General features: G+C 37.8%; 2 protein-coding genes across 2 annotated transcripts; both read left to right on the top strand.

The window, feature by feature from the left end:
- The first annotated feature begins 4541 nt into the window (after window positions 1-4541).
- Window positions 4542-8795, top strand: LOC131039166 (MDIS1-interacting receptor like kinase 1). The gene is made up of 2 exons (XM_057971845.2): window positions 4542-7962; window positions 8083-8795. Exons 1-2 carry the CDS (start codon window positions 5367-5369, stop codon window positions 8475-8477), a joined length of 2991 nt encoding a protein of 996 aa, XP_057827828.1. The 5' UTR covers window positions 4542-5366; the 3' UTR covers window positions 8478-8795.
- Window positions 8796-9758: 963 nt separating this feature from the next.
- On the top strand, window positions 9759-13162 carry LOC131039167 (MDIS1-interacting receptor like kinase 1). Its single transcript, XM_057971846.2, has 2 exons — window positions 9759-12250; window positions 12363-13162. The coding sequence occupies exons 1-2, from the start codon at window positions 9883-9885 to the stop codon at window positions 12782-12784; spliced, it is 2790 nt and encodes a 929-aa protein (XP_057827829.2). The 5' UTR covers window positions 9759-9882; the 3' UTR covers window positions 12785-13162.
- The last annotated feature ends 1659 nt before the right edge of the window (window positions 13163-14821 follow it).

The following is a 14821-nucleotide window of genomic DNA, read 5'->3' as shown; positions in this document are numbered from 1 at the left end:
TTAATTGGTTTTTGGTTTAAACTCATTAGACAACTAATTCACCCCCCCCACCCCCCCTCTCAGTTGTCTCCGGGACCTAACAGAGAGGTGGGAGACTTGGGGATAAAGGACATAGAGGGGAAGGGAGGTGAGAGGCCTAGAGGGGAGGGAGAGGAGAGATGGGGATTTAAGGAGGGCGGGGGTGATAGGGAGGTAAACATGAATGGAATGAGATACTTAGGGATAAAGGACATAGAGGGGAAGGGAGGTGAGAAGCTCAAAGAGGAGAAAGAGGTGAGATGGGGGTTTAAGGAGGGTGGCAGGGATAGAGAGGTAAACATAAAGAAAGTGGGGGAGAGACTAAGGGAAAGAGGTGAGAGAGGGAATGAGATGGGTGTAAGGATGGAGATGGAGATACAAAGGGATAGGGGAATAAGGGAATTGTGAGAGCTAGAGAGGGGAGGGACAAAGAAGAGTAGGGATATAAGAATGAAGGGAGATAAGACGTAAGGGGAGAGAGAATAAGAGATCTGGTTCATAGAGAGATATGGAACTACGAGTGAAGAGAGATAAAGGTGGGTAATGGGATATGTATCTCATAGAGGAGGGTAATGGGACATGGATGAATATGGATACCTCGAGAGCTCGATGTGAGATGGATAGACGTGGATACCTTGACAGAGCTAGGAGAGAGAGGTCATAATTGAGAGAGGGGAGTGAGATATAAAATGAGAGACAAAGGAACAAAGAGAAAGAGGGAAGGAGGGGTAGATGGTGATTTTTTGAGATACTTAGAGATGGTAAAGGTAGATATAGGTGAGGGGGAGAGTTCACAAAGCAAGAAAGAGGGGCAAGTACCTGGAAGGTGAGAATTGGAGAGGGAGAGAGAAATATACAAAAGGGAAATAGAGGTAATTTACTTAGAGCCTAAGGAGGGATTGATAAGAGACACAATAGGCACAAATAGATATAAAAGGAGAGAGGGATAGCTAATGGGACATTGTTTCAACTAAACATTGTTTCTATGTACACATTTGGCACTCCCCCTATTTGGCAGGGCCAAATGTGGAATATGGACCACATTTGGCACTCTCCCTATTTGGCATGTGCCAAATGGGATAACCCATTCATCACATTTGGTGCACGCCAAATAGGGAGAGCGCAATATTTGGCACGTGCCAAATGGCCCGCTTTGGGAAACACCAAACCTATGGGTTGGATTTTCCTTGGGCATCCAACCCAAAGGTTTGGACGACCATTTCAGGCTAGAGACATGTTTTTATCAGAACATTGAAAATTTTGACATATTTTTGGTCGTGCTCTCTGTCAGGTTTGCACATGTTTCAATGAAGTTTTAAAAAAATACTATGGTAAACTTGAGCTCCCTCTTCGCTATCCAACAATGTAATTTATTTCAAATTTTAATTTTGTTGTCTTTCATCTATAATTTCTTTTGTCAGTGTGTCTGTTTTTTGTCAAAAACCAACATGCACTATTTTGGGTATAGATTTTTACATGTTCATTAGATTTTGAAAAAACTTATATTTTTAGAAACTAGACTCCATTCTACACAATTTAAATTTTTTTTTTTTTTGACTTTTGATTAGTTTTCAATGATTTTAGGGGGGAGCATGCTCAAATTTCTATTTTTCAGGATGTGTCCACTTAAAAAATTAGTAAAATATCATATACTCATTAAAAAATTAGCTGAAAAATATGGCATAAACTACAAGGTGTTAGCTAATTTCTCATTGAAGCAATTTTAAAAATTCAAAAAACAAGTTTACATTTTAGGGGGGGCCACAACAAACACTATGTTATGTTTTTTGCATAAAAATAGGACCACTTTTGGCGGTCCCCCTTTTTGAAGCCCTTAATCTCCACCATTTTCAAAATAAATTAGTAGTTTAGAAAGTAGACTCAAAGCACTCTGGCTCTTTTTCTTGTTGCATCTTCAAATTTGGAGTGTAATTATGTTCAATTTGTCGTTGAAGTTTAGAATTTGTTGATTTCAGAAAAAGTGGCATCTTAAGACCCCCTTTTGGTACCACAACTTGGTGCATATACCCATGTGCGTAACCAGAATTGTCATCAGGCATTAGCAGATGCTATTTTTGTAGTTCATTCCTTCTGGATTGTAGTCCGAATTTTGTTGTAAGTCAGTGAGACTTCCCTAAGGGTTGTAGCCTTCCAAGTTATTGTACCTTGATCTGTGAGCTTTAGGTAGTGTGCCTGAATGCTGGTGCATTCCCACCGTGGTTTTTCCCTTAACTGAGTTTTCCACATCAAAATCTTGGTATTATGTGTTGTGTTGTCAATTTTCTTATCTTTGTTATTATTGCAGTTTATCAGGTTTGTGATTGTGGTTAAGTTTAATAATCTGGTGAAAACTGATTCAACCCCCCCCACTCAGTTTTCCTTCATTGTTGTTGCCAACATAGAGAAATCTAAAGGGATGAGAATAAAGAGAGGTGAGATGGAGAGAATTAGAGAGGGATGGAGATATAGGTCTAGAGAGGGGGAGAGATATCTAGAGGGATGAGGAGAGACAAAAAAGTATATATAAAGAGAGACAAAGAGATATTCAAAATGGAGAGATAGAGATAGAAAGATATGGATAGAGAGATATTTCTAAAGAGTGACATAATGAAGGAGAGATAAATCAATACAAAGAGAGAGAGGGGAGACAAAGATATATCTCAATATTTAAAGAGGGAGAGGGGAGAGTGAGATATATAGAGATATATCTAGAGAGAGGAGGGATGGAGGGATGGAGAGAGAGATAGAGAGATATATTTAGAAAGAGATGAGATAAAGAATAGAAAAGTGGGAAGGAGGAAAGTGTGAGTGAGGCTTAAAGAGGGAGTGAGGGCAAGGAAGAATAATTATTTTTCCTACACATAAACATGAGCACATTATAACACATTTACATTATTATTTTCTTTGAGTATTGCCAACTCTTATAGTTGGTTTTACCTTAGGCATACAACCCAAAGGTTTGGATTTACATCTCAACACCCATAAATGTGTTTTTTTTGTAAATTTAAAAGAAATGACACAATGTCAAGCATTTAGTCCATCAAGTTTGCACCTCTTTCAATGTCATTTCAAAATAATAACATAGTAATGTTTGGCTCTCTTAACTTTCTAACCATATAATTTTTCTATGTTTTAATTATGTTAAGGTTTTGATTTTTAATTTCATTTTCTAGTATCTCCATTTAAAAAAAAAAACTTATGTGTGATCTTTTTTACTTCATTTTTTAGCCGTCCGTTGAAATTTGAAACAAATAAATTTTGAGAAACTAGATTACATTTATACATAATCAATAGTTTTTTAAAAATTTCAATCAATTTCAAAAAACAAATTGAGGGTGTACACTTTTTTTTTTCAAGATGTATCATTTCTAGAAATTAGTTAAAAAAACATATATTCATTAGAGAATTAACAAAAAAAATAAAGCATAAACTACATGGTGTTAACTAATTTTACACTAATTTGAAATATTAAAAAAAAGGTTAACATTATAAGGGGAGCCCATCAAAAGCTATGTTATTTTTTTTTGTAGAAAGATGAGCATTTTTGTTTACTCCCCCTGTTCGAACCCCTTAATTTCTACCATTTTAAAAAAATAGTAGTTTAGAAAGTAAATTCAAAGTGTTATGACTCTTCTTCTTATTGATCTTTAAATTTTAAGCATAACTATCTTGAATTTATCATACAAGATTAATTTTCCTTGATTTCTAGAAAAAAAAGTGGCCATTTAAGACCCCTTTTGATTCCCCATTTCTATGAACTTTCCCACTAGTAAACAAATTAGAAAAGTATTTCTAAATTTGTAATATTCACAAAATATTTGTCTTATATATCAATGTTTAAGAATTTTCAAAGGAATTTTATTTCTAGCTTTAATTATGTGTTATGAGAATATTACTTCTTTAAACTATTCTATAAAGTATAATATGAGAATATAACTTCTTTAAACTATTCTATAAAGTATAATAAACACTTTGTTTAAGAGCCAAGGACTAATTTTACATTTTACTTAATGCCTACTATGATTCTATTATTATGCATGAATGTACAAAATTCTATTCGACTATCTATTGAGACAATAATCTAATATAAAAAACAATAATTCATAAATTTCGTTTTTTTCCATTTTTGTTGGGAGTATGAATACCTCTTTTGATCAAGAACCAAAAACTGATGTTACATTTTACTTAATGTCAACTATAATTCTATCTACAAAAATCTATTATACTATATATTGAAGCATAATCCAATATAAAAAACAATAACTTAAAAACAAACTTGTATGTGGGTGAACATGGCTAAAAAATGGAAAACTGAAATAAGTTATGGTTGATTTAAATCATTGGCATGTTCTATAATAACATGGCCAAATTGGTAGGTGGGTCAATATACTACAATAATTGGAAAAATGCAAGATGACATGGCAAGATTCCTGGCTGTGCATTAATTATACAAACAAATAAGTTAAATTTTAGTAACAACAACTTGTCATCGAATTTTAAAACTCTCTCAGCATCCATGGGATCATGCGCAGTCACATTTTTTTCATTTTCTCTGAGTGCGCTCTTAAACACAGTGAATTATTGGCCAATAAAATACAGGGGTCGTTGGATACCTGTTACACAGGCGCGACATGGGAGAGATTAAGCTTGTCTCTTATGGTGACAAGGCTCTCTCTGAAAGATATTTTGCATCATCTGAAAGCTACTTTAAGCTGCATTTCTTTAATCATTTTCTGTGCCTTTGTATAGAAAACTATTTGACACTGAATGATTACTCACACAAATCTAGATAGATCTCATTGAGCACCAATGGGAAATAAAATTAGTTATCTTGGAATCATGGCAGGAAGGAAACGGGTCCCGCATTGAAAGAATAGGGTCGAAGAATAGCCTGCATAAACAAAAGCTGTGAAGAATGTCCATGGAGAGAGAAAGACAGAAGGTTGTGGAATCCGTGCAACACACGCACCGAGGTGAAAACGAAATGACCACTTTTATCCTCGCACGAACAATAAATGGGATTACTAATAATCACTGTGATGTGCGGACTGCAAGTGCGGTCCCCGGGACTGCACGAACAATTCAAATTTTCAATATTTTAAGCTGCAACGAAGGGGACGGTTTGCATTAATATAATATAACAGTAAAGGTAGCAGAAGCAGGGCAGCAGCATTTCTCCATGTTCGTCCACTAACTTCTCAGCTCGGACAATACACGCTGTTTGAGATGTATAACGCGTAATGATGAACGTTTGTAGTTTCTGTACAGAGAGGACAATGGTGGGGAAGCTTAGATAATTGGTTTCTATGCCCTACATTGTATTGTATGTGTTCTGAGCTGGGAAGGAGATGGGGTTGTCTCTGTTTACGGCAGTTGTGTTCTCCCTGATTGTTTCGATTTGTTGGGCCGATCCAAATGGGGATGCGAAGGCCCTGCTAGCAATTAAATCTGGTGTAAATGATCCCTTGGGGTATTTGAACGATTGGAATTCCGAGAAGCCTTGGAGTTTGCATTGCAGCTGGAATGGAATTAAATGCAATGCGAATGGGATAGTTACAGAGCTTGATGTTTCTGGTATGAATCTCACTGGTCAAATTTCCAGTGACATTCAACTGCTGTATGAGCTTCGAGTCCTCAAAATTTGCTGCAATGCCTTTGCCACAGTTTTGCCCGCTTCCATTGCCAATCTCACTCAGTTGGTTGTTGTGGATGTGAGTCATAATTTCTTCTTCGGAAAATTTCCCAGTGGCTTGGATGGGGCCTCTGGGCTGGTCAACATTTCTGCTTATAGCAATAATTTCACAGGACCGCTGCCGGAGGATATTGGGAGGCTAAAATGGCTGGAGTATTTGGATTTGAGGGGAAGCTACTTTGATGGCACTATTCCAAAGTCATATGGGGATCTGAAACGACTCAGATTTCTGGGTCTATCAGGCAATTATCTGAGCGGAAGGATTCCGCCGGAAATTGGCCTGCTGCCACTGCTGGAGAAGCTGATTATTGGTTACAATAGTTTCAATGGCGGCGTTCCTCTGGAATTTGGGAACTTGACCAATCTACAGTACTTAGATCTGGCCTATGCTAATTTGGAGGGCACTATTCCAAAAGAATTAGGGCAACTTCAACATCTCAATACTCTGTTTCTTTACAGGAATAAGTTGAGAGGAAATATACCTGCAGAATTTGGGAACATGACATCTATGATGTCTTTAGACCTGTCTGATAATGTTCTTTCAGGCGCCATTCCAATTGAAATTGGCAAGCTAAAGAGATTAGAGCTGCTGAGTGTTATGTACAATAATCTAAGCGGGCTGATGCCTGAAAGTATTGGGGATCTACCCAATCTTAAGACGCTGGAGATATGGAACAATTCTTTTAGCGGCTGGCTGCCTCAGCAACTGGGAAGAAATTCAGTCTTGGAGTGGTTGGATGCGTCGTCTAATTCCTTTAGCGGTCCAATACCTCCGGGGCTCTGTAGCAGAGGCAACCTCACAAAGCTTATCCTTTTCAACAATGGCTTCACAGGCCCCATTCCTGAGGGCTTGACCAGGTGCCCATCTCTATGGAGGGTCAGGATACATAATAACAAGCTAGTCGGTCCAGTCCCTGCTGGGTTTGGAAGCCTCCCAAATCTCACTAGGCTTGAGTTGGCTCACAATAATCTCTCTCATGAAATACCTCAAGATCTTGTCCTTTCCCCGAGGCTTTCTTTCATTGATCTGTCTTACAACCAGCTACAGGGAGGCCTCCCTTTGGAGATTTGGAATATGTCTAGCTTGCAGAGATTTTATTCTTCTCACAACTGTCTCACAGGGGAGATCCCAGATCGGTTCCAGAATTGTACCTACCTATCCGTCCTAAATCTGTCTCACAACAACTTTTGGGGATCTATTCCAGTGAGCATTAGAGCCTGCGACAAGCTGGTGGCATTGGATTTGAAACAGAATCAGCTCAACGGGAATATCCCAATTGAGCTTGCAGAAATGCCGGCCTTGGCCATAATAGATCTCTCCCAAAACTCTCTCACTGGGACCATTTCATCAAGATTTGGAAGCTCTGCAGCACTGGAGCTTTTCAATGTGTCTTATAATAACCTATCTGGCTCTGTTCCAATGGATGGGATGTTTAGAACAGTGACAGCCGATAGCTTTGCGGGCAACAGTGAGCTTTGCGGCGGAATACTGGGCCCCTGCCTAATTGGTACAAAATCAAGCATTTCGAGAAAGGGCAGAGCACAATTTGGTTGGGCTATTGGAGTCTTAGTTATAGTTTGTGTGGGACTTTTTGTAGCGGGTGCCCATTTTCTGTACAAACACTACCATAGGTATAGGGTCAAGTTCAAGGACACAGAAGAGTGGCCCTGGAGGATGACAGCCTTCCAAAGGCTAAACTTCACCACCAACGACATATTGGCCTGTATAAAAGAAACCAACATTATAGGAATGGGTGCCACTGGTACTGTCTACAGGGCAGAAATGCCACGGGGAGAGGGCACTGTAGCTGTCAAAAAGCTATGGAAAACCCACCAAGATTTAGAAGTCTCAGATCCCGGCATTATAGCGGAGGTGGAAGTGCTGGGAAACCTGAGGCACAGAAACATACTCAGATTGTTGGGCTATTGCTACAACGATGTGAATACTCTGCTCATCTACGAATACATGCCCAATGGAAACCTTGCAGATGCCCTTCATGGAAAGGCTGCCCGCAACAATTTGTTGGCAGATTGGGTTTCTAGGTATAACATTGCTGTTGGAGTTGCTCAGGGACTTTGCTATCTACATCACGACTGTTTTCCCATTGTGATTCACAGGGACGTAAAGTCCAATAACATTCTACTCGATTGCAATCTGGATGCTCGTGTTGCAGACTTTGGGCTCGCCAAGTTTATACAGAAGAACGAAACCATGTCAATGGTTGCAGGTTCCTATGGATACATTGCTCCAGGTAATTTATTTCAAAGCTAATAGGAAACACATTTTCATTCGAATAGGAAACTATGAATTAATCTTGTTGTAGTTTCAATGTGTATTAAGTCTACTAAGATTTGAATTTTTTTGAAATCAGAGTACGCCTACACATTGAAGGTGGATGAGAAGAGCGATATATACAGCTTTGGCGTGGTGCTCATGGAGTTGCTGACTGGAAGAAAACCAGTAGACCATGAGTTCGGAGAGGCGGGGAATATTGTGGAGTGGGTCAGAGATAAAATAAGAACCAGCGAAGGAATGGTGCAGTCACTGGATTCTAATATTGGTGGTGCATTATGTAGTCATGTACAGGAAGAAATGATTTTGGTTTTGCGGATTGCTCTGCTCTGCACCAGTAAATTCCCCAAGGATCGACCCTCCATGAAAGATGTGGTCACCATGTTGGCAGAAGCCAAGCCGAGGAGGAAGAGTAGCGCCGCCGCGAAAGAACGGGCTGCATTTCTCCCGCCTTCGATTTCAAGCTTGCTGTAAGAGAAGAGAGAAGTTGCAGATCCGTTCACCATGATGAGAATGAAATAAAACTTTATGGATCTGTAAGATCTTAGCATGTAATTATTCTTCAATTTAGTTGTAACTAATCAATTCTTTACCAGTTGAGTGTTAATTTATTTTGTAAATAACTTCATGGCCTAGACTTGAACTCACAATGTTGTGAGTCTTAGGAGAAGCAGAATTGCCTTTCTGTGCAGAGTTATCTAGCAAGGAAGAAGATCCTTGAACGTGGCTTAAATGTTTAGGTGCAGTGCTTAGTTGTAATTTGAATAACAAAGTTTTTTGAACACTTCCAAATTATGCGTCTTCATTATTGCTTAATTCACCAGAGCATTCAGTCTTATGTTCGAAATTTGGTACCTGTCACATAGAAGTGCTCTGCATCTTGTGCCCAACGAATGATTTATTATACACTGCTGTTAAGGTAATAATAATATTATCTCAGCTTTAAGAGCTTTTGAACAATTGAAGTAACAAATCGTCTCCGAAATATATTAAAACATTCTTTACGAAGAACTTTTCCATTTTACTTACAAATCAGGTCACAATCATCGTCTGTTATTTATATGTCAGGCCTTTCCAGACGGAAGGAAAAACCTAATCTCAGCTGCAGGTCACCTATTTATACAATGTAGATGAAGTGCAAAATAATTATTGATTATTTAATTGTTGAATTAATTGATGCATAAATACAAGTAATTTGAAAGACAAATAAAATCTTCCAAAGAAAAAAATCTGGAAAAAGATAACGTCTTATTCTACAAGCTAGAATGTTTCAATGAATATATCTCCAGATTTTGATAAATATTATCTCCAGTTTTTTTAGATACATTCTATAAATATTCAATAGACGAAGTCAAAATCTCCAGTTTTTTAGATACAATCTATAAATATTCAATAGATGAAGATCATCTCCAACAATTAATGGAGTGATTTGCATTAATATAATATAAACACGAAATGTAGTAGAGGCAGGCCAGGAGCATTTTTCTCTGACAACTCCTAAGTTGGGACAAGGCACGCTGTTTGAGATGTATGACGTGCAATGATGAACATTTGCAGTCTCTGTACAGGATGGACAATGGGGGGGAAGCTTAGATAATTCATTTCTATGCCCTTCATTGTATTGCATGTAGTCTGAGCTGTGAAGGAAATGGGTTTGTCTCTGTTTATAGCAGCTGTGTTCTCCCTGAGTATTTCGATTTGTTGGGCCGATCAGCATGCAGATGCAAAGGCCCTACTAGATTTTAAATCTAGCGTAAATGATCCCTTGGGGCATTTGAACGATTGGGATTATGAGAAAACTTCGATTATTCGGCATTGCAGCTGGAATGGTGTTAAATGCAATGCGAAAGGGAGAGTTACAGAGCTTGATGTTTCTAATATGAATCTCACTGGTCAAATTCCCGATGATATTCAGCTGCTGTCTGAGCTTCGAGTTCTCCGAATTTGCTGCAATGCATTCACTACAGTTTTGCCTGCTTCAATTGCCAATCTCACGCATTTGGTCGTTCTGGATGTAAGTGCGAATTCTTTCTCCGGAATGTTTCCCGCCGGCTTGGAGCGGGCCTCTGGGCTGGTCAGCATATGTGCTTATAATAATAATTTTACAGGACCGCTGCCGGAGGATATTGGGAGGCTAAAGTGGCTAGAGTATTTGGATTTTATGGGAAGCAACTTTGATGGTGGTATTCCAAAGTCATATGGGGAGCTGAAACGACTCAGATTTCTGGGTCTAGCAGGCAATTATCTAAGCGGAAGGATTCCTCCGGAAATTGGCTTCCTACCATTGCTGGAGAGGCTGCTTATGGCTTACAATAGTTTCGATGGCGGCCTTCCTCCGGAATTTGGGAACCTGACCAACCTACGGCTTTTAAATCTGGCCGATGCTAATTTGGAGGGCACTATTCCAAAAGAACTCGGGCAACTTCAACAGCTCCATACTCTGTTTCTTTACAGTAATAAGTTGACAGGACCTATACCCGCAGAATTTTGGAACATGGCGTCTATGATTTCCTTAGACCTGTCTGAAAATGATCTCTTGGGCGCCATTCCAATTGAAATTGGTAAGCTAAAGAACTTAGAACTGCTGAATGTTATGTGCAATAATTTAAGCGGAGTCATACCTGAAAGTATTGGGGATCTGCCCAATCTTAAGACACTACAGTTATGGAACAATTCTTTTAGCGGCTGGCTGCCTCAGCAACTGGGAAGAAATTCAGTTTTGGAGGTGTTGGATGCATCGACTAATTCCTTCTGCGGTCCAATACCTCCGGGGCTCTGTAGTAGAGGCGGCCTCACACGGGTTCTCCTTTTCAATAATAGCTTCACAGGCCCAATTCCTGAGGGCTTGACCAGGTGCCCATCTCTTATGAGGGTCAGACTACAGAACAATAAGCTAGTCGGTCCAGTCCCCCCTGGGTTTGGAAGCCTCCCAAATCTCAACATGCTTGAGTTGGCTCACAATAACCTGAGTCACGAAATACCCCAAGATCTTGTCCTATCCCCAAGGCTTTCTTTCTTTGATCTATCTTACAACCAGCTCGAGGGAAGTCTCCCTTTGGACATGGAGAAGACGCCTAGCTTGGAGAAATTTTATTTTTCTCACAACAGTCTCACAGGGAAGATCCCCGATCGGTTCCATAATTGTAGCTACCTATCTATCCTAAACCTGTCTCACAACAACTTTTGGGGACCTATTCCAGTGAGCATTAGAGCCTGTGAGAAGCTGGTGACATTGGATTTGCAACAGAATCAGCTCAACGGAAGCATCCCAGCTGAGCTTGCAGAAATGCGGAACGTGGCCATAATAGATCTCTCCCAGAACTCTCTCACTGGCGCCATTTCATCAGAATTCGGAAGCTCTCAAACACTGGAGATTTTCAATGTGTCTTATAACCACCTCTCCGGCCCTATTCCAATGGATGGGATGTTTAGAACAGCTAGGGCTGATTGCTTTGTGGCCAATAGTGAGCTTTGCGGTGGAATACTCGGCCCTTGCTCAATTGGTACACAAACAAGCACTCCGGGAAAGGGCAGAGCACATTTTGGTTGGCTTATTGGAAGCTTAGTTTTACTTGTTGTGGGACTTCTTGTAGCGGGAGCTTGTTTTCTGTACAACCGCTACTATAGCTGTGGGGTCAGCTTCAAGGACACAGAAGAGTGGCCCTGGAGGATGACAACCTTCCAAAGGCTAAACTTCACCACTGACGACATATTGGCCTGCATAAATGAAACCAACATTATAGGAAGGGGTGCCAGCGGTACTGTCTACAGGGCAGAAATGCCACGAGGACAGGGCACTGTAGCTGTCAAAAAGCTATGGAATGCCCGCCAAGATTTAGAAGTCTCAGACCCCGGCATTAAAGGCGAGGTCGAAATGCTTGGAACCCTGAGGCACAGAAACATACTCAGATTGCTAGGCTACTGCTACAACGATGTGAATACTTTTCTCATCTATGAATATATGCCCAATGGGAACCTTGCAGACGCTCTTCATGGGAAATCAGCCCACTACAATTTATTGGCAGACTGGGATTCAAGGTATAACGTTGCTGTCGGAATCGCTCAGGGACTTTGCTATCTGCATCACGACTGTTTTCCTCTTGTGATTCACAGGGATGTTAAGTCGAATAATATTCTGCTCGATTGCAATCTAGATGCTCGTGTTGCAGACTTTGGGCTCGCCAAGTTTATAGAGAAGAACGAAACCATGTCAATGGTTGCAGGTTCCTATGGATACATTGCTCCAGGTAATTTATGGAACCAAATTTTCATTGAAACAGGAACCTACCCATTAATCTTCTTGTAGTTTCAATGTGTTTTTAACTCAACTAAGATTTGAATTTTTCTTAAAAAAATCAGAGTATGCCTACACATTGAGGGTGGATGTGAAAAGCGACATATACAGCTTTGGCGTGGTGCTCATGGAGTTGCTGACTGGAAGAAAACCAGTAGACGAGGAGTACGGAGAGGCAATAAATATTGCGGACTGGGTTAGAGATCAAATCAGAACCAGCGAAGGAACAGTGCAGTTGCTGGACCCTACTATTGTTGGTGCACTCTGTAGTGATGTACAGGAAGAGATGATCTTGGTTTTGAGGATTGCTCTGCTCTGCACCAGCAAATGTCCCAAGGATCGACCCTCCATGAAAGATGTCGTTACCTTGTTGGAAGAAGCCAAGCCGAGGGGAAAGAACAGTTCGGCTGCGAAAGAACGGACTGCATTTGCCCCTTCTTTCATTTCAAGGATGCGAACAGATAAGTTACAGATCTGTTCACTATGATGACAATGAAAAATAACTTTATGGATCTGTGGGATATTAGCATGTAACTATTCTTCATTTTATTTAATTAGTTCTTTACAGTTTAAGTGCTGATTCATTTTGCAAATAAGTTCATCGCCTAGAGTTGAATTCACGGGAGAAGCAGAATTGGCTTCGTGTGCAGAGTTAACTAGCAGAGCTTACGTGCAGTGATCAATGGCTCAATTCCGCTCGTTGTTATGGTCAAATCTCAAAAGAGCATTTAGTCTTACGTTTGAAATGTGCCAGCTGTCGCGAATAACTTTCCCGTTTAATCGCCATCTGTTCTATATGGTTTTCCCAAGAGAGGCAATAAAACCTGATCTCATGCTACAGGTCATCTATTTTTGGATAGTGAAAAAGGTGTATAGAGTGGATGAGGTGTAATATGTTTTAGTAAAATTATTAAATATATATAAATTAGAATTATTATAAATAGTAACATTAACCTCATATATTTTATGAAACTTATAAACCATTTATTCTTTGTAATGATATAGATATGAAAAATTCAATTATTTTTTTAAATGTTGTTTCAGAATTCTTGATTCATCTCATATCTATTATGATTACGGATGCATTATGCAACTATCAACCTACTATCAAAGGTTTATAAGATATGAAAAAATGCAGGTTCATTAGGTTGTGTTATCATTATTACTTAATAAATAGCATCTAGTACTAATCAAAATTTGATGTACATGAAATTTAAAAAATTATCTTTTAAATCTTATGTTAGATGTATTTATTTACAAATTATTAATTTGATTGAAGGTAATTTAAAGTTATAAATATATAAATTTAAAAGTTTAAATAATGTAATATAATAAATATTGGATTGTATATAAAATCATATAATGTGATTTTATAAATATATGAATAACCACTTTTACAAGATAAAAATAATAATTATAATAAATTTCAATAATAAATCATCTTACGTCGTTTATTTATATTTCTAAGGTTGTATAGTTATGTCAAATGTATTTTTGTATGAAGTGAACCACCTACATTTTAAAATCAATGGTTCAAAATTGAAAAGAAGGATGTAAGACTATAGAATTAATCTCAATTGTATGCTTAAATTGATATTTTAATATTAGTAATTAAAAATAATGTGTATAAAAAAAAATCTATATTTTATGATTATCTTATTTTGAAGAATATCTTTTAATATTTTTTTTATGAAGATATTCTGTTTTTTTTTTAATTTTCTAAAAAAAAAAAGAAATAAACATTAGTTGACTTAATGTGGTATTATTGACTTGAAACATACTCCATTAAGTATGTTTTTTTCCTATGACAAGTTAGCAATATTGAAGGGTATGTAAAAAAAATGGAGGACAAAAGGACTATATGTTTGTTAATTTGTAATGAAATTACAAATAATAGTTAAAAATTATTAAAATTTATTTAATTTACAATTATTTATCTTATTAAATTTTAATAATTGTAGAATAATTATATTTTGAATTAAATTCTTTCTTTTATTACTATCTTCTTAAATATATTTGAATGCCATCTTCTTCTATTAGATATTTCATCTTGTTTTTTAATTTGTTCTAATTCTTCTATTTTTTAAGGATTAATTTTATTAAGTTAAAAATTTATTTTAATTATTTGTGTTCATATGGAAATATAAAAATAATTAAAAGACACCAAAATTATTTTTATTTTTATTTTTTCATCTTATTAAAATTTTACTTAGTATAGAATAGTTATATATAATTTTTATTTTTTTATTTTTATAATAATCTAAATTTCAACTTAAAACCTAAATTAAACAATTGGAGTGAGAGAGCAACTAACTTTTGATTAATCACCAATAATTTAAGCATGTGTCCTTGGGTAGTTATGTTGAAAGTAGCATGCCCATTGATAATTATCTCCATTTCTATCTCTCTTCCCTATCTATATCTCTTTACCTGTCCCTTTTTGCCTTCTATCTTTACCCCCTCTCTATATATATTACTCCCTCTTTATATTTATTTCCACATCTTTTTCACTCACGCACGTTCC

Source organism: Cryptomeria japonica, chromosome 1, assembly GCF_030272615.1.
Source record: "Cryptomeria japonica chromosome 1, Sugi_1.0, whole genome shotgun sequence".
Taxonomy (NCBI): Eukaryota; Viridiplantae; Streptophyta; class Pinopsida; order Cupressales; family Cupressaceae; genus Cryptomeria; species Cryptomeria japonica.
Note: the sequence above shows the minus strand (reverse complement) of the source record. Positions and strands in the feature narration are given on the sequence as shown.